The following is a 20,773-nucleotide window of genomic DNA, read 5'->3' on the forward strand; positions in this document are numbered from 1 at the left end:
ACGATCTTTTGACTTTGGGGCATGAGGGGTATATTGGTTTCATTCCTTTTCTGATGATATCACTTTTTCGTTCCAAACTGAAAAAATATAAAATCATGTTTTCTTTGTATGTGCTCACTGTCAGACTGCTAGTCTAAAATGGATATCCATCTTTATTCCAGATTCATCATCTCAGAAGGTTACAGTCTTCAACTCAGCTAAGCATTTTTCAAATGTATGCAGCTAGTTATGAGAAGAATTTGATGAATGAATTCTGATTACTATATAAATACCTCAGAGTATATTACACTAGTGATGGTGGGCCACTACTGTTATCTTCATATTCAATAAAAAGTGTGTTCATTCATTCATTTGTTCATTCGTAAAATCACAAGATTTTAAGGTTGTCCTTTTTCTTTCCATAAAGACTAGATTTAAATAATCTTCAACATACAGATAGCTTTAAAAATGGTATAAACATCCGGGATAATACATTCTTCATTAATAAAATCTTATGTGAGAAAGTTAATGAGTTAAAATTCTGATTACCAGAATTCGACTCCTGAAACTCAGGCAATTTTGACTGAAATTTAAGCACTGCTCAGGGTCGTAAAACAAATGATAATATGCATGCTATCATCTCATTTCAGGAGTCAGATCTCTAAATCTCAAATTCAGATCACCAGTCTCATAATCATTCCTGAGCTCCAGATTTGCACTCATCTCCAGTTGTACATTTCCATTTCAATGTCCTACCATAGTTGAAATTCAACACATCCTTCTTTCATTCCTTCAATACCTGTTTCACCACCTTACTGCCTTCCTTCTGTGATTGTCAGCACCATTTTGATCATTATTAATGCTTGAAACTGTAGTTTCCTCCATATCTCTCACCCATCACATCCCAACCACCAAATATTGTTGAGGCATCTGGACAATGAGGGTGTTGAACTAAATAATTTTCAATATTCCTTAAAGATCTAAAATGATTGTGTTCCCCACACTTTCCATCTAGTATACTCTTTTCAACACTGTATCATAGCTCTGGAAACCCATCCTTCTCTCTTAAGTCTCAATCTATTAAAATTCTACTTATTCCTAAAAGTTCATCTTAAATGGCAACTACTCCATGATTCCCTCTGTCTACAAACTGTGATTCCCCCTTCTCCAAACTCTTATAGCAGTCTCTGTGTATCTCCCCATTCATTTATCTCACTCTGTCATAGACATTATAGCAGTTATGTTGTGTTATAATTATTTGTGTATGTTTTTTAATCTCTTCTACAAGACTATAGGCACCTTCCTATCTCCCTCAATAACACCTCAGCATTTTGCACATAATAATGGCTTAATATTTTTTAATTGACCTCCAAAAAAAATTCACAGGCTTTTAAATCTATAGTATAGTAACAAAATGAGTTATACTCCATATACTGTATAGATAAATCCACTGACAAAGGTCTTTAGTTTTCCAAGAGTACGTATACACTTATAAGTATGTGTACACACTATGCATTTATACATGTTGACACATTTATTTATGTGTATATTTATGCTATATATGTATATATGTTTGTGATTTCAAATCTGACATCAGATATTAGATATGTGACCCTGAACAAGCCATTTAACCTTGTTTGCCTCAATTTCCTCATCCATACAATTAGCTGGAGAAGGAAATAGCAAACTACTCCAACATCTTTGTCAAGAAAACTCTAAATGGGTCCATGAAGATTGAACATGACTAAAATGAATGAACAACAATATATGTTAAATGTGCTTTTGAGTATCTGTATACATACATTTTCAAATTTGTGCTTTGGGGTGGAAGGGATAATCCTTCCTCATGAATTTCCTTTTTTGGGACTAAAAGGAATGACTCAGTAGTCATGTCTTCAGTAAATAGGCACCATTGACAATTACAGACCTAACTACATTCCCACTCTTATTCAAGGAGGCCAACCAAAAGCCAATTCACACTTTCATGTTTTGCACAAGTCAGATTGGGGAGGGAAAGGGGATCTATATTTGAATAAATATGATCCTTTTTTAATGTTAGTGTAGGTTTTAAAGTGTTGTGGCTGGGGAAACTACATCCCCCAGCATACTTCAGGGGTCCCTCCCTACTACTTCCTGGCATGGGATTGGTCTTGAATTGGACCAATCCCATGCTAGGAAGGGGTCATGCCCCCTACTTCCGGGTGCAGGATTGGTCTATATAAGAACCAATCCCATGCCTAGAAGAAACTTTGGATCTAACTAGATTCAAAGTTTAGCAGGGAGTTAGTTATTTTCAGTAGGGAGCAACTCCGTTTTTTCATATTTCATTAAAGTTAATCAGAAAAAAGAAAGAGCTTTTATTTTATTCATTTCATTAGTAAGCAAATGTTTAGAGTCAACATTGTATAGGAAACACAGCATTAGTTTTGGAGCCTTGAGTTTTTTAGTTTAAATTCTGTTACTTATGATATGTAACTAAGGAATTCATTTAGCTAATCTGAGTAATGCTGCAAAATGAGGGAATTGGATGTAGATTATTACATCACAGAAGTACAGCTAGGAGATAGTCCATCTAGTAGAGCACAACCATTTTATAGTTGCGGGTCAAGGAAGTTAAATGACTTGTCCAAGCTCACACAGGTAATAAATATTAATAGGCAAGATTTGACCTCAGTTTCTCTGACTAGAATGCTAATTCTCTTTCCACTCTACCACTAAATGTTATGATCCTATGCATTTAGCTGTGATTGTTATGAGTCAAAAAGTTTTCATTTATTCTACAGATAAATGGATAAGCTCTTAATAACTCATCTGTGAAAATCTAGTTTTACAATTGATCTTTTATAATAGTCTTCCTTTTTAAGAGACTTTTCTCTATTTTTAGCACTCTCCAAGCTCTTGAAGATTTAAAATAGTATCATTATAGCCTTTGAGCTATAACCCATACCTCTTCGCCATTTATCCTTCTCTCTCACCAAAGGTTAGCATGGGATAAAAAAAGAACCTGATTTTTCACTGAATAGCTCTCAGTAAGTTGTCACATTGGAGTAATCTAAGAAACTAATTAAATTCACTATTATAAATAGCCACACAAAGTAATGCACTGCACTAGGATGTTTGCACTTTCTTGTAGCAATAGCTTCTGAATAATACAAAGCAATAAATATGTAATAAAAGAATTTATCTATCTTTACTTAGAGTCACCTTTACCATAAAGAACGGAAAGACATCAAGAAGAATAACCTTCAAATTGATAGAAAATCATAGAAAGCTAGAGAATAGGATGAGTCAGGAAGAAATGATGATGAGAAATACAAGCAAGGTCCATAGAACAGAGTGAGGAAAACCAAAATTCCCTTGTAGAACTTATTAACTACCTTACTGAATAACTGCAACTTGACCCACAATACCTTCTCCATCTTTAGCATTGTTTCAATTGTGGCTTTTGAACTAGGTGGAACTTTAGATACTGCTTATTATCCAGATGTACAACTTGATGATATGTATGTAACTTATCAGTAACTTGTCTTCTCATATAAATATTATGCCCCAAATCTTGTAGAAGGCCTTCCCAATTTAACAACATCCTATCTCCACCCCCTGTAATATACACCTCAAAGGATACCAATCCCTCACTTCTATTGAAATTGAAAATAGCTAAAAATCTTAAATATTTTGACACTAGAATCTGAGAATGGTAATGGTCCTATTGGGCACACTGTTTATAAATAATGAGCTATTTGATACCTAGCTGAATCAATTATACAAATTTCTTTGTATTGGAAAGACAAATGGAGTTCTCCTCATATGTCTCTATTCCATTTGGATTGTCAGGCTAAACAAGCCTATTGAAAATAGGAGAAACAGAGAAGGAGACAGAGAGAGAAAGAGAGAGAAAAAAGAGAAGAAAGAGAAACACACACAAAGAAAGAGAGATAGAGAGAATTAGTTTTACCTTTTTTTTTAACCTCAACTATAGCCTCCTTCTCAGAAGTTTTCTTCTTGACGTCTTCCTTTTCTAATATAGAAACAAAAGAGAGAGGGAGAGAGAGAGGGAGAGAGGCAAGGATAGAGGGAGGGAAGGGGGATTTTTCTCACATTAAAATACCACCAATCATAAGATAATAAAAATTTAGAAACATCATTGAGTCTAAATTTTTTCAGGTATTTGAGGGCGTAAAGCCATTGAGCCAGGAAACCCAGACTAGCATTAGAAAATCATAAATAAATTCAAATACAAAAATGAAAGTCAAATAGGAATGATTTCAAAACCTAATATTACACTGATTTCCTGAGGGGAAGAAATGGGAAGGGATAAAGAAGAAAAAAAGTGACAAAGAAAGAAGTATCTCTTAAGGGCCATCTTCTTGTTAAACATCACAAAATTATTCTTATCAATAAAAATACTAAATTGCATTATTCATTTTGGGGGCATCTGCAATATTTATACAATAATGTAATTTAATATTCTCTGATTCCTAGCCACATGTAAGTATAATGGAGTTGAGCAGAGCCACTGCTGATCATTTTGATGAGTTTCCCTCGAATCAATAATTTCTATGATTACAAATATAGACCTCTATAGGATGGCACCTCACACTGAGTTAGAGAGACTCCTTAGAACCTTCCTGAGAGGACAGAAATGGTTTCTGTGATTGTTTCTAATGACTACACCTACATCAGTAAAATAATCAGAATGGCTGATTGTACTGGTCATTTTTATTAATTTATTTAGAAAATTCCTTTAATTTAATTTTGTTTATGTTTCTATGCATGTATGTCTATATGATAAAAGAGTGAACATTACCATTATATTACAGTGAATTACTATATGTTACATAATGTATTTATTAATTATAATGTTATAGTAATATTATGCTATATTATTGCTATATTATGGGTAATTATAATTAATGTTATATATGATATGATATTGATGTGTTATGTTATATATGATATCATATACAATGTTATCAAATTCTATTCTATTTTATTATGAAAGACATCCTGGTATAAGTAGGACAGGGCCCTATAGACTTCAGAATAAAATGAGTATTATACAGGACTACTCCCAACACATGTTACATTATGCCACATTGTAATACAATATATTACCTTTGCATTATATTGTGTTATGTTTTACTATATTATGTTATATTTTATTATATTATATGGTAGGTAATTAGATAACCCAGTGCTTAAAATTATTGGACTTAAGAGTCAAGAAGACATGAGTTCAAATTTCCCCTCCAACACTTATTTGCAGTGTTACCCTGAGCCAGCCACTTGACAACTCTCAGGCTCAAGTTTCCTTATTGAAAAAATGGGGATAATAACAGCACTTCCCATATAGGATTTGTGTAAAGATCAAATGATTTACTTTATGCAAAATAAATGGCAATTTTAAGCTTTTATATAAATATTATTATTATTATTAATACAATAAAATCCTATAGCAAGACCATGGAAAAGCATGAAGGCAACCCTGGATCATCAAAAATCTTTGCCATTGGAATATAGGTTTGTTAATACAAGCAAGATGGTAACAGTTCATATAGAATATGTATAGTCCTATGACCAATTGATGGTCATTTAGTATGTTCTATTACATCAAATTGTTATAACATTTTAAATTCCAATATTTCAAGTATCTGTAATTTTGTCTACATTGGTGACATCCTCCACAGATGAAGAATTAAATTTCTTTCTATCTGAGTGGATCTTTGAGAGTTGCCTTAGCCAAAAATTCATCACCCTTTATCCAAATTTGACACACCAACCTTACAAAACTTAGCTCAGCTAGTGCTCCAGTGGCAGACACAGTTGTGATGACTGGAACCATACTCAAAAGCCTTTCCTTCAGCTTTACAGAATCACAGAGAGACTTCACTGACACTTTCTATAAAACTGGAGGAAAAACTTTGGATATATTCTGATATGCTTTCTGAGAACCTAGGGTCTTCAACTTTAGTAGAATTTTTTTATATTATTTCATATTTTGTTGTATCTGTAAGATATGAGATTTTATAGTGTGTTTTGTTTGGACTTATTCTAGACAAATTTGTAAATTGTAGTTGTAATTCTAAAGATATAGATGTTAAAGGAATAGCAACAGGTTCACTACAGGGTGAAATAAATAAATTTATCTTTATGCCAGCCTGAATATTTGATCTTAATCTGTAATAGCATTGGTATTGGAAACCCCCAGTATGGAAAGTCCCTCCACCAAGGTAGATTTGCATCTCCTCTCTACTTTGTCAGACACAGAAAATAAACCCAGGTTTTTCTGACCCTATAGTTATATCTATTTATATAGTAGAGTGTTTTCAAAACTTATAGTATACTATATGCATGGTTTTTTAAGGGGGGGAGTAGTTAATAGGATAAAACAAATCTTTGGTAAAAAATGACATTGTCTTCAACATGAATAATGGATAATAACAATATAAGTAACATTATTAAATTGTACAGATATCTTTCAAATTCTCTTACCTATATCAATTTCAGAAGTTTCTTTCTTTGCAGGAATTTTCTTCTTTTCTCCTACTTTTTCTGAGGAGGGAATTATACATACACATATATAGATATTTTTAAATTACTGGAATTGCAGATTATAAAATAATTCCACATGAAAATATAGCAATAATATTTTTTAACTATACATTAATTATTTGAACCAAACACTTGGACCAATGGCCAAATATACGGCCAAACCATAACATGTAAAAATTTTTAAAAATCAGTCTTAAATGAAGAATTTTTGTGTATACTACTAGTATTCTATATTTTAAAATGTTTCAAGACTCAATAAACAAAAACTATATTCACTAACTAAATGATTTCTTTTTAATGTCTCTCCTAATCTGCCTCTAATAAATTGGTATTTGAGATACTGTCACATGCTGGTTTCCCAAGTCAACAAGCAAACAAGTGTTTGTTTTTATTTTATTTCATCAAAAATTTGTGAATACTTGTAAACATTTTAACAACCATTTTTAACATTTTGATTTCTATACTCTCTTCCTCCCTCCTACCATTCCCACACCTTCCTTCAGGAGGCAAGCATTTAATATTAATGATATATGCAAAGAAACGGAAAACATTTCCATATTAACTTACAAAAGAAAACAGGTTAAAAAGTGAAAAAAATAAGTAAAAGATAAAAGTAAAAAACATACTTCAATTTGTATTTAGATTTCATTAATTCTTGGGAAGTGTATAGCATTTTTTATCACAGATCTTTTAAAATTATCTTGGATCACTAACTTGGTTATAGTAGATAAGTCTTTCATAATTGGCCATCTTTACATTATTGAGATTATGCAAAATGTTCCCCTGCTTCTATTTCACTTTGCATGTGCTCACATAAGTTTTCCTAGGTTTTTTCTGAATCCATCCTACTTGTCATTTAATTTTTTTTTACTTCCATGCTCATCATTTTGTAAAAGAAGAAACATATTGCTTACTCTAAGGAAAAATTCATGAAGGAAATAAAATGGAAAATGGCATTCTTCAATCTGCATTTAGACTTTGTCAGTTCCTTATATAAGAGTGGATGGCCTTTTTCATCATGAGTCCCTTGGAATTGTCCTAGAAGATATTGCTAACAAATATCATTGATCTGAACTCCCATTCTGTCTATATATGCTCCTATTCATTGCAATAAGAGTGATAAAGTTCTTAAGTACCTTCAGTATCTTAAGCATCTTAAATACTTTTGGTTATCTTTGGTACAAGTATCAGAGATGTCTTAAGCACCTTATGACAGGTCCATAAGGATATCCCAGGCCCAATGAGGCAAAAGCAGCCAGGAAAATACATATTTTTAGATCAGTCCAGACTTCTGGCAAGGACTGAGTCAAGAATGTGCAGGTTTAACAAATCTTGGCTTGAGTACAGCTGACTTTCCTAATTAGCTTACAACATTTTTTATGTGTTAAAATATTATTGAACAGGTTAACATAACCTTGGGCTTTTTCTCCAGACAGAATACTCTTACTTATCTTACTCTTGGCGTCTCAAGACATCTTTATGTTAGAGATAACACACCGAAGTAGAAGACGACTTGTAGGTTAGGATTGATGAATGTATCTATGTCTTCATGCAGCTGCATACTTTAATTGTCCTGCATATTTTGATAAGGACAGCATACTCTTAATTGACATATAGAAAATATGTGTACTTTTGACATGTAACCTTTTACTGATATATATTCTTTGTTTATAGAATGTATAAATACTACACTTAAATGCCCAATAAACCAGAACTCCATGAACGCATATTCATAAGCCTCCCTAGGTCCCATGAATGTCTGACTCGGTTATCTAATTGTTCTCTGTGCATCTCTGTGTGTCTCTGTCTTTTACTCTCTGATCAGCTCTATCTCACTGTCTCTCTAAGGCTCAGCTATGTCTGCTGACAAGAGTATATGCTATAATTCAACTCCTCTGCTGCCTGAGTTAGCCAGCATGGGCTATGGACTGGCTTTTAGCCTGCTGAGACACATAAGCAGCTAACAACAGCTACTACAGAAACCCACAAAAGCATTTCTCCAGTTTGTGACAATCTTAGTTATCACCTTCTTACTAACAATATAATCAGTTTAATCCCATTGTTTCTCTTAATTACCTTAGACTATCTTAAGTACCTTAAAAATAACTCTGTCCCATAAGTATCTTCAATGTTCTAGTTATCATTTTCCCATGAAAGAAATGTAATTGGTCTAAACTCACTGTTTCCCTTGATTTATTTAAATATATTAAGTACTTTAGTTATCTCTTATACCATAGAAATCTTAAATATCTCAGTTACCATTTTCCCATATAGAAATGTGATTAGTTTAATCCCACTGATTCCCTTAATTTTTTTTTTCTGTTTACCTTTCTAATGCTTCTTTTGAGTATCTAATTTGATCACTTAATTTTCTTTTTAGCTCTGGTTATTTCATTAGGCATGCTTAGAATTCTTTTATTTCATTAAATATCCATTTTTTCCCCTGCATATTTTGCTGTTTTGCTGGGTAGGTGATTTTTGATTGTAGGTCTAGATCCTTTGCCTTATGGAATATCATATTCCATGCTTTCTAGTCCTTTAATGTAGAAGCTGCTAAGTACTGTGTAATCAATATTTGGACTGTATTTTTTTCTGACTGCTTTGTAGTATTTTCTCCTTAACTTGGGAGTCCTGGAATTTGTTTATGATAGTCCTTGGGTTTTAAATTTTGAGATTTCTTTCAGAAGGCAATTAGTGGATTCTTTCAATTTCTATTTTTTCCTCTTGTTCAAGAAAATCAGGGCAATTTTTCCTTTTTGCCTTTTCAGGCAATCCAATGATTTTTTAGATTGTCTTTCCTGGAACTATTCTACAGGTCAGTATTTTTCCCAATAAGAGAATTCAAAATAATCCATTTTTTTGAATTTGTCTTATTGTTCCTTGCTGTCTAATCAAGTTATTAGTTTCCATTTGTCCAATTTTAATTTTCAGGAGGCCATTTTCTTCTTGGAAGTTTTTTATTTCCTTTCTTTGGGAGTCATTTTCCTATTCAATTTATTACATTTCCTTCTTTTAGGAAATGCTTTTCTTCAGTAAGTTTTTTGTTCTAAGCCATTGATTTTTTCTATAGTTTTCTTTTCTAATTTTTCTTCTAAGTTTCTTATAATTTGTTTTTCTACCCTTTTTTTGCAGTTCTTCCAGTGGTTCATTTTGGGCTTGACATCCTTTCACGTTTTCCTTTGAACCTTCACATGTTTTCATTTTTGCATTGCTGTCCTCTTCTGAGTTTGTAGTTTGCTCATCTCTCTTGTTGAGTTATGTCTCTAAAGTTAGGCTTTTTCTGTCTTTAGCTTATTTGGGGGTTATTTGTTTCCCTTGTTTTTGTCTATGAACTGAAGTTTAGCTCTGTTTCAGGGGTGGAAGAAGTACTCTCCCTTGCTTACATTGTGCTTAGGGATAGTTCAACTGTCAATCTCAGACTGAGCACTCTACAGAAGTGGCCAGGTAGCTTGCTGCATGGAAGTTTGTAGGTGTTCAGTTTAACTGGTTAGAATTTGGTTCTATCCCATCCTACTGTGACTGGACCTTGTTAGGCTCCTAACTGGGTCATGTACTGGATCATGGTGGTCTCTGTTCTGGCTAGACTATGCAGGGCTCCTTTCATCTCACTGTTGATTGTTCCATATTGCACTGGTTTCTAGTCTTACTCTGCTTAGGGTGGACGGAGACAGCTATTCACTTTCTCCTACCACTTGAGCTATACAGCATTTGAGTCCTACTAAGGTTGTTTAGTACTCCCTCCTCTTAATACACTGAGATGAGTCCTCTTTGCTGTCTCTCTACATTGCTCTAGGCCAGAACATTGCTTAAATCCTTCTTCTGATGGTTCTGTTGCTCCACTAATTGTTTTGAGGCATTTTGTTTTATGCTCCTTTTGAGGCTTCCAGTTTTTCTTACTTCACTTCTTGACCTGATCTGTTATTACTCCTGAACCTACTCATCATTTCTAATAGCACAATAGTTTTCTATCACAATCATATGTCAAAACTTATTCAGCCATTCAACTAGTAAGTAGCATCCCCTTGACTTCCAATTCTTTGTCACTATGAAAAGAGCTACTATAAATATTCTTGTACAAATACTTTTTCTTTGGGCTGAATAATACCACTGAAGCTATATCCCAGAGATCCAATATGTATGCATATTTATATGTATATATGCATGTGTATATACACAATTGATGTTTTTAATATGTTTTTATAAATTTATAGATTTCACCCTAAGCACTACTTTGGTTGCAGTCTACAGATTTTGGAATTTTATTTCATCACTGTCTTTCTCTTTAATGACATTTTTAATCGTTTCTTTGATTTGTTCTTTGACTTATTCTTTCTTTAGGATTATGCTATTTGTAATTTTTATTGCATTATGATCTATAAAGAATACATTTAATATTTCTTCTTCTTGGCATTTGTGAGATTTTTTTGCCTTAATAAAGTGTCAATTTTTGGAAAGGTCCCATTTAAAGCTGAGAAAAAAGGAGTATACTTCTTTCTATTTCCATTCTGTTATCTCCAGAAGTCTATCATATTTAACTTTTCTAAGATTCTATTCATGTCCTTGACTTTTTAATTTATTTTATGGTTTCATTTATCCAGCTCTGAGAGGGGAAAGTTGAAGTCCTCCACTAATTCTTCCTATAAATTAATTTAATTTTTCCTTAAGAATATGGATGCTGTGACACTTGGTACATATATGGTTTAGTATTGATATTACTGCAATGCCAATGGTATTTTTAAGTAAGATACAGCTTCTCTACTTATCTCTTTTAATTAGGTCTGTTTTGGTTTTGCTTTGTCTGAGATCATGATAGGAACTCCTATCTATTTAATTTCAATTTAAGCTTAATAGATTCTGCTCTAGCCACTTATTTTAATCCTCTATATATCTTGCTGTTTCAAATGTTTCTTGTGAAGACCATATTGTTGGATTATAGTTTCTAATCAGTTCTGCTATCTAATTCCTTTTTATGGGTGAATTAATTCCATTCATATTCATAGTTGATTACTAATGTACATTTCTCCCCATTTACTTTCTTGTTTATTCTTCTCTTTCTTTTTATCCTCTTTCCTTTCAAGTCCATTTTGCTTCAGATGACTTCTTTTATCTCTTCACTTTTATTTCCTCCTTTTTTCCCCTTATCTCCTTCTCCTCCTCCTACCCTACAGTTAAGATAGAATTCTTTTGCTAATTGAATACACACACACACAATCATATATATATATGCATTTATATATCACAATATTTCTTCTTTTTGAACAAATTCCAATGAGAGTGAGATTCAAGCATTACCTGCCTTCTATTTTTGCCTTCCATTTTTAAAGCTCTTCCATGTAGGTCTATTTTATGTGAGAAAATTTTCCCAATTTTTTTTCTCCCAGGGCATCCTTGTTTTTTAACCATTTTTTACATCATTCTAATATAATCAACTCACTACCACATCCTCTAAGTGGAATCTTTCTTCTTGCCCTAATAATGTTAATGTTCCCAGAAGATGCATGTATCACCTTCCCATATAGAAAGGCAATCAATTTAACTTTATCAAATCCCTTAAGATTTTCTTTTCAAGTCTATCTTTTTATGTTATTCATCAGTTTTGTATTTGAAAGTCAAATTTTCTAGTCAGCTCTGGTCTTTTCATTAGGAATGCTTAATGTCTTTTATTTCATTAAATCTCTTTTTTTTTCCCTTGAACATTATATGCCGGATTGCTAAGTAAATTATTCTTGGTTGGAATCCCAACTTTTCTGCCTTCCAGAATATTGTATTCCAAGCCTTCCATTTATTTAAGGTGGTAGCTGCAAAATCTAATGTGATCCTTTTTTTAAATTTTTTTTTAATTTTTTTAGAAAATTTTTCCATGGTTACATGATTCATGTTCTTACTTTCCCCTTCACCCCCCCCCCAACACCTCCCTCCATAGCTGATGCACATTTCCACTGGTTTTAACATGAGTCATCAATTAAGACTTATTTACATATAATTGATAGTTACATTGGTGTAGTCATTTCTAGTCTACATCCCCAATCATGTCGGCATCAACCCATGTGTTCAAGCAATTGTTTTTCTTCTGTATTTACACTTTTGTAGTTCTTTCTCTGAATGTGGGTAGTATTCTTTTCAATAAATCCCTCAGAATTGTCCTGGGTCATTTCACTGCTGCTAGTACAGAAGGCCATTACTCTTGATTTTACCACAGTGCATCAGTCTCTGTGTACAATGTTCTTTTGGCTCTGCTCCTTTTACTCTGCATCAATTCCTGGAGGTCCTTCCAGTCCACATGGAATTCCTCCAGTTTACTATTCCTTTGAGCACAATAGTATTCCATCATCAGCATATACCACAATTTGTTTGGTCATACCCCAATTGAAGGACATATCTTCGTTTTCCAGTTTTTTGCTACCACAAAGAGGGCAGCTATAAATATTTTCGTACAAGTCTGTTTATCTATGATCTCTTTGGGGTACAAACCCAGCAATGGTATGGCTGGATCAAAGGGCAGGCATTCTTTTAGCATTCTTTGGGCATAATTCCAAATTGGCATCCAGAATGATTGGTTCAGTCCACAACTCCACCAGCAATGCATTAATGTCCCAGTTTTGCCACATCCCCTCCAACATTCATTACTCTCCCCTGCTATCATTTTAGCCAATCTGCTAGGTGTGAGGCGATACTTCAGAGTTGTTTTTATTTGCATTTCTCTAATTATTAGAGATTTAGAACACTTCCTCATGTGCTTATTGATAATTTTGATTTCTTTACCTGAAAATTGCCTATTCATGTCCCTTGCCCATTTATCAATTGGGGAATGGCTTGATTTTTTATACAATTGATTTAGTTCCTTGTATATTTGAGTAATTAGACCTCTGTCAGAATTTTTTGTTATAAAGATTTTTTCCCAGCTTGTTGTTTCCCTTCTGATTTTGGTTGCATTGTTTTTGTTTGTACAAAAGCTTTTTAATTCAATATAATCAAAATTATTCATTTTACATTTTGTAATTTTTTCTAACTCTTGCTTGGTTTTAAAATCTTTCCTTTCCCAGAGATCTGACAAGTACACTATTCTATGTTCACCTAATTTACTTATAGTTTCCTTCTTTATATTCACACACTCTGAATTTATCTTGGTGTAGGGTGTGAGATGGTGATCTAAACCTAATCTCTCCCATATTGTTTTCCAAATTTCCTAGCAGTTTTTGTCAAATAGTGGATTTTTGTCCCAAAATTTGTCCTTGGTATTTAAAAAGTTTCTTTGTGGTTGTTTGAAGTATTTTCTTTTTGACCTGAGAGCTCTTGAACTTGACTATAATATTCCTTGGAGTTTTTGGGGAGGAACTCTTTCAGGTGGTGGTCAATGGGTTATTTCAATTTCTAGTTTACACTCCAGTTTTAGGATTCAAGGACTGTTTGTCTTGATAATTTCTTGAAATGAGATGCCCCAGTTCTTTCTTTTATTTTGAATTTTAAACAGTTTAATAATTCTTAAGTTATTTCTCCTTAATCTATCATTCACGTCAGCTGTTTTCCTCATGATATATTTCGATTTTCTTCTAATCTTTTACTTTTTTTGACTTTATTGTTTCTTGATGTGTTGTAGAGTCATTAGCTTCCTTCTTCCACTTGCCCAGTTCTAATTTTTAAGTAATTTTGAGTTTTTGTATTTAATTTCCCCTTGGGCCAATTCTGTTTTTTAAAGAGTTATTTTCAACAGTGAACTGCTATTCCTTTTTTTGTTTTGTTTTGTTTTATACTAATTTGTTCAATTCTGGTTTTATGCCTCTTTTATCAATTTGTTAATTGTCTTTTCAAAATTTTCTTCCTTTGCTTTCATTTCTCTCATTTTTCCTCTACCACTTTTATTAGATTTTTGAAAATAACTTTAACTCTTCTAGCATTTCTTGATGGGCTTGTCTTTAAATTAACATTTTTTTCCCTTCATTTTATAGCTGTTTTGATTTCATTGTCTTCTGAGTTTCTGTCTTGATCTTTCTTGTCACCTTAGTAGGTTTTTATAGTCAAATTCTTTTTTGCTGTTTTCTCCAATTTCATTATTGGGAACTTTCTGTTAATATTGAGTTCTGACCCTGGTATTGAAGGGGTAGGAGTGGCATTGTCTCAAGATAATTTTTGCCCTATTGTTTTCAGAGCTAGTTCTTGAGGTTTGGAAATTTTTATTGCTTCCAAAATAGTGTGATCTGAGGAGAGGTGTTGTCAATGTTTTCCTCGTCTATACTTTGGTCTTTATCCATGAAGGGCTCTGATCCCTTGGAATTGAATTAAATACTTTACCTCATTGGTTCCTGATGCCTTGTGACCAAAAATATGCTATTTTAAGGCTTTCATGTCATCTTAACAGAAAGTGCTCCTCTCTACTCTTAACTATGACCCAGAAATGGCTATAGGCAATTGAGGTACCAAATAGCATCTGGTCCTGGCTCTCATGTTGTACTCTGGAATCTCTTTCTCAACTGTTTTCATGTCCCCTTATTGTCTCTGATTTGGGAGTTTCCAAAGCTGTCAACACCATCTGGTCCTCTAATATTTTATCCATGTGAACTTTAGGTTCCCATCCCCTTATCACTGAAATCTCTTTATGATCCTCTAATTTACCACGGGAAAATGTCTCGTTCTGTCCTTTTGTTGGCTCTACAAGACCAGAAATCAATTTGAAGCATTATTTTTAGTTATTTGGGGAGAAATGTGAATGAAATTAACATAAAAATATAACTCATAGTTGTCACATGTACATTAAGGTAGGAAGCAGTGATAGTGCAGTTTCTGACTTCTGGAATGGGTAGGTTGAACACCCCCCCTGAGCTCCCTCTGACCTGAGGCATGTACTGATTATGAGCCTGGATGTCAGAACTCGTGACACAGACTGTCCAATAAAAAGCCAATTAGGTGCAATGTCACGGGCATTATAAGAAAAAGGATAAGCTGAAACTTGGACTCTTTGGCTCAGGTCCTTTCCTGAACTCAAACCTGATCCTTGGCTAGTCTTAATTTGTCTGGCCTGATAATGTGGTTACCTGAGTCAGGGCTGGTTAGGAATCTAGGGCCTAATGAAGCAGCAACTACTTTTGGATAGTTAGGCTGGTAAAACCTTCTTTTTCTCTTTACTAATACATATTTATAAATCCAAGATTAATTTTCATTCATTACAATTATTAGGGGAACTCAGCTGAGTGCTTTCTCTGTTCTACCCTTCAGTCTCTATGCCATAAGTCAGAATAATTTATTAAATGATTATTTCTGTTTGCTTCAGTTTCCTTATTAATAAAATGTGCTGGAGAAAGAAATGGTAAACCACTCTAGTATCTCTGTCAAGAAAACCCCAATTTAGGTAAGAAAGAGTCACATATGACTGAAAAAGACATAACAACAACAGAAATGCACCTGAAAGATGTATAATAAGCACTAGACAAACAAATAGAAAGTTATTCCTTGCCCTCAAAGAACTTACTTTCTAATAGAAGACAACATTTAAAAGGATTCTAAGAAGGTGGATAATTACCATAATTTCCAGCTCTGAGAATGGTAGAGAAAGTCCAAAGAGTTTACAGGTGTCCTTAAAATGGAGATTCTAAAAGGAACGTTCTAATCAAAGGAAGAGTCCACAGGGGAAAAGGGTACTTTCTTCTGACATTTATCTCCCTTTCTGAACAGTATGGCACAAAAGCAACAGAACACCCCTTCTAGAAGACTCTTTCTTTCTTTCTTTCTCTCTTTCTTAATGTATAAAATTCTTGTTTATTTTTATTTCTATTTTACTTTATTTTTAGTTCCAAATTCTCCCCCTTCTCTCCCACATATATGCTGAGAAGGCAAGAAAAATAGTGTCCATTACAAATATGTCTAATCATGAAAAACAAATTTCTGCATTTGCCATATTTCAAAATAAAGAAGAATAAAATAAAGTAACAGAAGAAATAGAATTCAATCTGTAATCTGACTCCCATCAGTTCTCTGTCTGAAGGTGAATAAATAACATGTTTTATCATTGTGGTTTGTTACGGGTTTGATCAGAGTTTCTAAGTCTTTCAAAGTTGATGATCTTTGCAACAATGCTATCACTTTATATATTGCTCTTCCAATTCTTCTCACTTCACAGCATTAGTCCATATAAATTGAGAAAAGTGTTTCTTAACATACATTTTCATAGATGCATTAAAATGGGAGCTAAAAGGGAGCTCTGAGCCCTATGTTGTATCTCAGTTTTTAAGAGAAAATGTCCTCCTTTCTTAGATAGGAAGCATCTCTGAACAACATAAGGAATCTATTGTAGCAGTAGTAAAAGAACACCTGGGGGGAAAATATATTTTCTGTAAGAAGTGTTGCCATTTTTAAAAGGTCATTCAAAGAAAAGTTCATATTCAGCAGCTATTGAATATTTGGGCCCTCTGAGACTAAGGCTACATTGAATAGAATAAATATTCGATTAATGCTATTCATAATTTAGAGTTTAAAAGGACTTAGAAACTTTCCAGTAAAAATTTTACAAATGAGGAAATGAGGACCAATGATTTTCCCAAGATCATCTGACTGACTTCAAGAAGTTAATCATTTACTTAAATGGCTAGAAGTTTTGTGATGATTTTTGACACCTATTTCAAGAAAAAGGATTTCTATGTCTCTTTTTCAACTTTCTTCTCAGGTAGCAGAGATAAATTCTTAAATATTTCATTTATCCATAACCGTTGCCATTCCTAGGAAACTCAATGAGGAATTTCTAATGTGAATGTCCAAGTTAAGTCTACTAATGACTGCATCTAATTAAATATAGGAATTAATTCATTCCCTTAGGTCTTGGGCTTTTTTTACCTATGGGATGAAAGACAACATGTTCTGTCAGTGTTAGAAGCTATAATTAAACAAAAAGTTTCTCCACAGGTTTTCAAGACGTAGTCAAATTTCTTATACAAAAAATATATTCATACTTTGCCTAAAAGTAGATCCAGTCTACTACTGTAACCCCCAGAAATCAGAATTGAAAAGCCAAGAAGTTAATTTTTGATAATTTCATGTAGTCCAATGTCATTCCATTTTTTTCCTAAAATATTTTCTCTGTTCTAAGTAGATAATCCCCAAATAAACACACTTGCAGAGAATTATCTTCATATTCAACTTGAAGGGTAAACTTTCTGGGGCTGGGGATTTGCCTAAATTATAAACGACTGAAGCAATAGTAAAGAACAGAAGCCTAAGACTCCCAAAAGATTAAGTCCAGTTCCAGCATGGCAAGCTTTGGCAACTTTGTCAGTATATGACCTTAGGTAAGTCACTTCCACTTCCTGATCCTCAGTTTGCTCATATGGAAAATGAAAGGGTTCAGTTAGTTGATTTTTGAGGTTCTTTTCTAAGGTTTTGGTTTTTTTTTACTTTAAAAAATTTTTTCCCTTTTAATTTTCTTTTTACTTCTTATAACATATATATATATATGTTATAACTTCATATAACAAACATTGCAGACTTTGAGCAATAACAAAGAATAATGGATGTAGAGAAGTCCTTAAAACAGGAAGACTTGGGTTCAAGTCCCACCTCTGACAAATCTGGGAAATTTATGTAACCTCTCAGTATTAAAACAAATAGAAACAGTGGCTCCTCATTTGTACATAAGGATCCTTACAGGCCAAATATTGGCCAGAAAACAATTTATTAATATTAGCTATATTTTAATGTAAAGGAAGCTAGGTAGCCAGCCTGGAGTTAAGAAGACTCATCTTTAGTGAATTCAAATCCAGCCTCAGACACTAACTAGCACTGTGACCTTGGGCAAGTCTCTTAAACCTGTTTGCCTGAGGTTTCTAATCTATAAAATGAGGTGAAGAAAGAAACCACTCCATTATCTTCGTCAAGAAAACTGCAAATAAAATTACAGAGATGCATATACAACTAGAACAACTGAAGAAAACCAACAATTTTATTGGGTTACTTAAATTTTCTTAAATATTTCCCAATAATAATTTAATCTAGTTCTGGCTGCCCTGGGGAGTGCTGTGGGCCAAATATGCTGTTATGATACCTCTGCTTTAGGCAACTATCTAAGATTGCAAACTGGAAAGAAGGTGCTAAATTGTATTAGTAGAGGGAACTTCCTCATCTGGGAGTTCCCTAGATCAAAGAAATCCAGGTCCAGTCTCTTTCCCTATTCCCTCAATATTGTCTGCATTTAAAAAAAAAAAAAAAAAAGAAGGTGGGGGTGAGGTGGGCAAAAATAAATGGGTTTTGGATAGTTCTAGTTCCTAGAAAATACAAATCCTGATCAAAGTCAGAATAGACACAATCCTTACACATAGGCTTCCAACTGTTGGAAACACAAACATTTTATATAAAAAGTTGTCAACTATCCAATCTTCTATTGAAATCCAGATTCCATTAGTAAAGACCTTAGGACCTAAGCTAAAACTTGTCTGCATATTTTGTAATTCTCTTTAAAATATACTCCAGTGTGATAAATTCTACCCTTTATATTAATCTAGCTAAGATTTTATTGTCTTGCTCCAGTATGCTTGCCTTAGTTCGCACTGAATTAATGCTTCCACTGTACACTCTGACTCTGATTATAGCACAGTTCTGAGAGAGTCATGAATAAGAGCAGAAGCGTAGGAAAAGCCTGTATAAATAATGTGCTTTAATAACATTTTTATGAATTGGACCTTTAAGCTGTCATTCTGGGGTATCTGTTATTCATTGTGAATTGCGGTTAAACCAGAGTTGTTCATAAGAATCCATGGCCCTAGAAGTACATTTGTCTCTATTCTGTGGGCTCATTGGCAGCAGTGTAATTAGCCTTTTCCTTTGTAAAGGACACAATAATTTAATTACGTGTTTATAAGGTGGTTTTTAAAAAAAATTCTATACATATCCTTACTTCCTCTTCATGCTTTCCCCCACTATGATATACACCAATGTTTCCTCTCCCTTTCTTGCTTTTCCTATTTTCTGCCTTCTCACTCATATATCCAATATCCTTTTCACCCTTTCTTTCAGCTCCCTTCTTAACTAAGTGTCAGATAGCTTCAGAACAATACTGTAGCTGGCCAGTAAGCTCTGTTTTCAGAGAGTAATTATGCACAGGCCTAGCATGTCAACAGATTACCAAACTGAAATTCCTTGGCAAAAGCATTTTAAGTCATAAGAGTGATAACTCTGTCTGGCAAAGGATCACTAAGGAAAAAAAAATAGACTTGTTGGGAGGGAAAGCATCTCTGAAATGAACAGCTCTAAGCAACAAATATGTTATTAGCTTTTGCATAAATTAACATTAGATGAAAGAAAAATTAAATGACTTACTTTTACTTCCTAAGCCCTCACAATGGGCTTTTCTCCAGCTTTTAAATGTAAAAAACAAAAGGTCTTTAAAGCCAGGGAACACACAACAGTTAATTACAAATGAAAGGATTTAAAAACTGCTACAAGTTGCCAGTGAAACTAGGAAACAAAGGCAAAATGTTGATTTTTTTTCTTCATCTATCTTGCCTCATTTCTCCTTGGACTTTTCTAGTTTGGGGGTGCCTTCTAATCATAGTTGGAAGATATATCCTTTTTTTTCTTCCGAAAGCTCAATATTCATTATTATTTTACTGTTATTTATTTACTGTTATATATTTTATTATATATATTTTATATATATTATATATAATATTATATATATTTACTGTTAATTATTTATTAAAATAATAAAAAGTTATTTTTTATAGCAGCTACTTCCCCCCATTACAGTTCCCCTTTCCTTATAACCAAAAAATAAAAATGGTACAAGTCATTGCCAAAGATCTGTATCTGACAGTATATACTACATTTGACATCACAATTCCAACTTTCTCTACTGAAAGGAGGAAAGTCTTTACTTAGCAATTTTCTTCCTCCCCCAACCTGACCTTCCCCCCCCCCCCCGTTTACATGCAGATACAATTATAATACTAATTTTCTGACATTTTGTGATTTATGCTCTCTTCTTTCCTCCCAAACCTCCCTCCAATCAGGTAACATAATTTCATATTGCTTATATTAAAGAAAAATTCATGGAAGAAATAAAATGAAGAATGATATGCTCTAATCTCCATTCAGACTCCATCAGAACCTTCTATGGTGGATAATCATTTTTGTCATAAATCCCTTGGAGTTGTCTTAGGTCCTTGCATTGTTGATAATATAATTATAAATTTCTACCTACTCTATATATACTTGTTCTCTCTTTATGAGAAAGTAAGCTGCTGGAAGGCAAGGAAAGAGAGAA

At 33.4% G+C, this 20,773-nt stretch overlaps 1 protein-coding gene across 1 annotated transcript in view; it reads right to left on the reverse strand.

The window, feature by feature from the left end:
* LOC123247850 (triadin-like) overlaps nucleotides 1-20,773 on the reverse strand; it is a 366,108-nt gene that overhangs the window by 129,423 nt on the left and 215,912 nt on the right. Inside the window, exons 11-12 of the mRNA XM_044676898.1 lie at nucleotides 6,472-6,531; nucleotides 3,935-3,997 (exon numbers count right to left, since the gene is read on the reverse strand). Coding sequence (XP_044532833.1) covers nucleotides 3,935-3,997; nucleotides 6,472-6,531 — 123 coding nt within the window. The remainder of the gene's footprint in view (nucleotides 1-3,934; nucleotides 3,998-6,471; nucleotides 6,532-20,773) is intronic.

This window comes from Gracilinanus agilis, chromosome 4 (assembly GCF_016433145.1).
Source record: "Gracilinanus agilis isolate LMUSP501 chromosome 4, AgileGrace, whole genome shotgun sequence".
Taxonomy (NCBI): Eukaryota; Metazoa; Chordata; class Mammalia; order Didelphimorphia; family Didelphidae; genus Gracilinanus; species Gracilinanus agilis.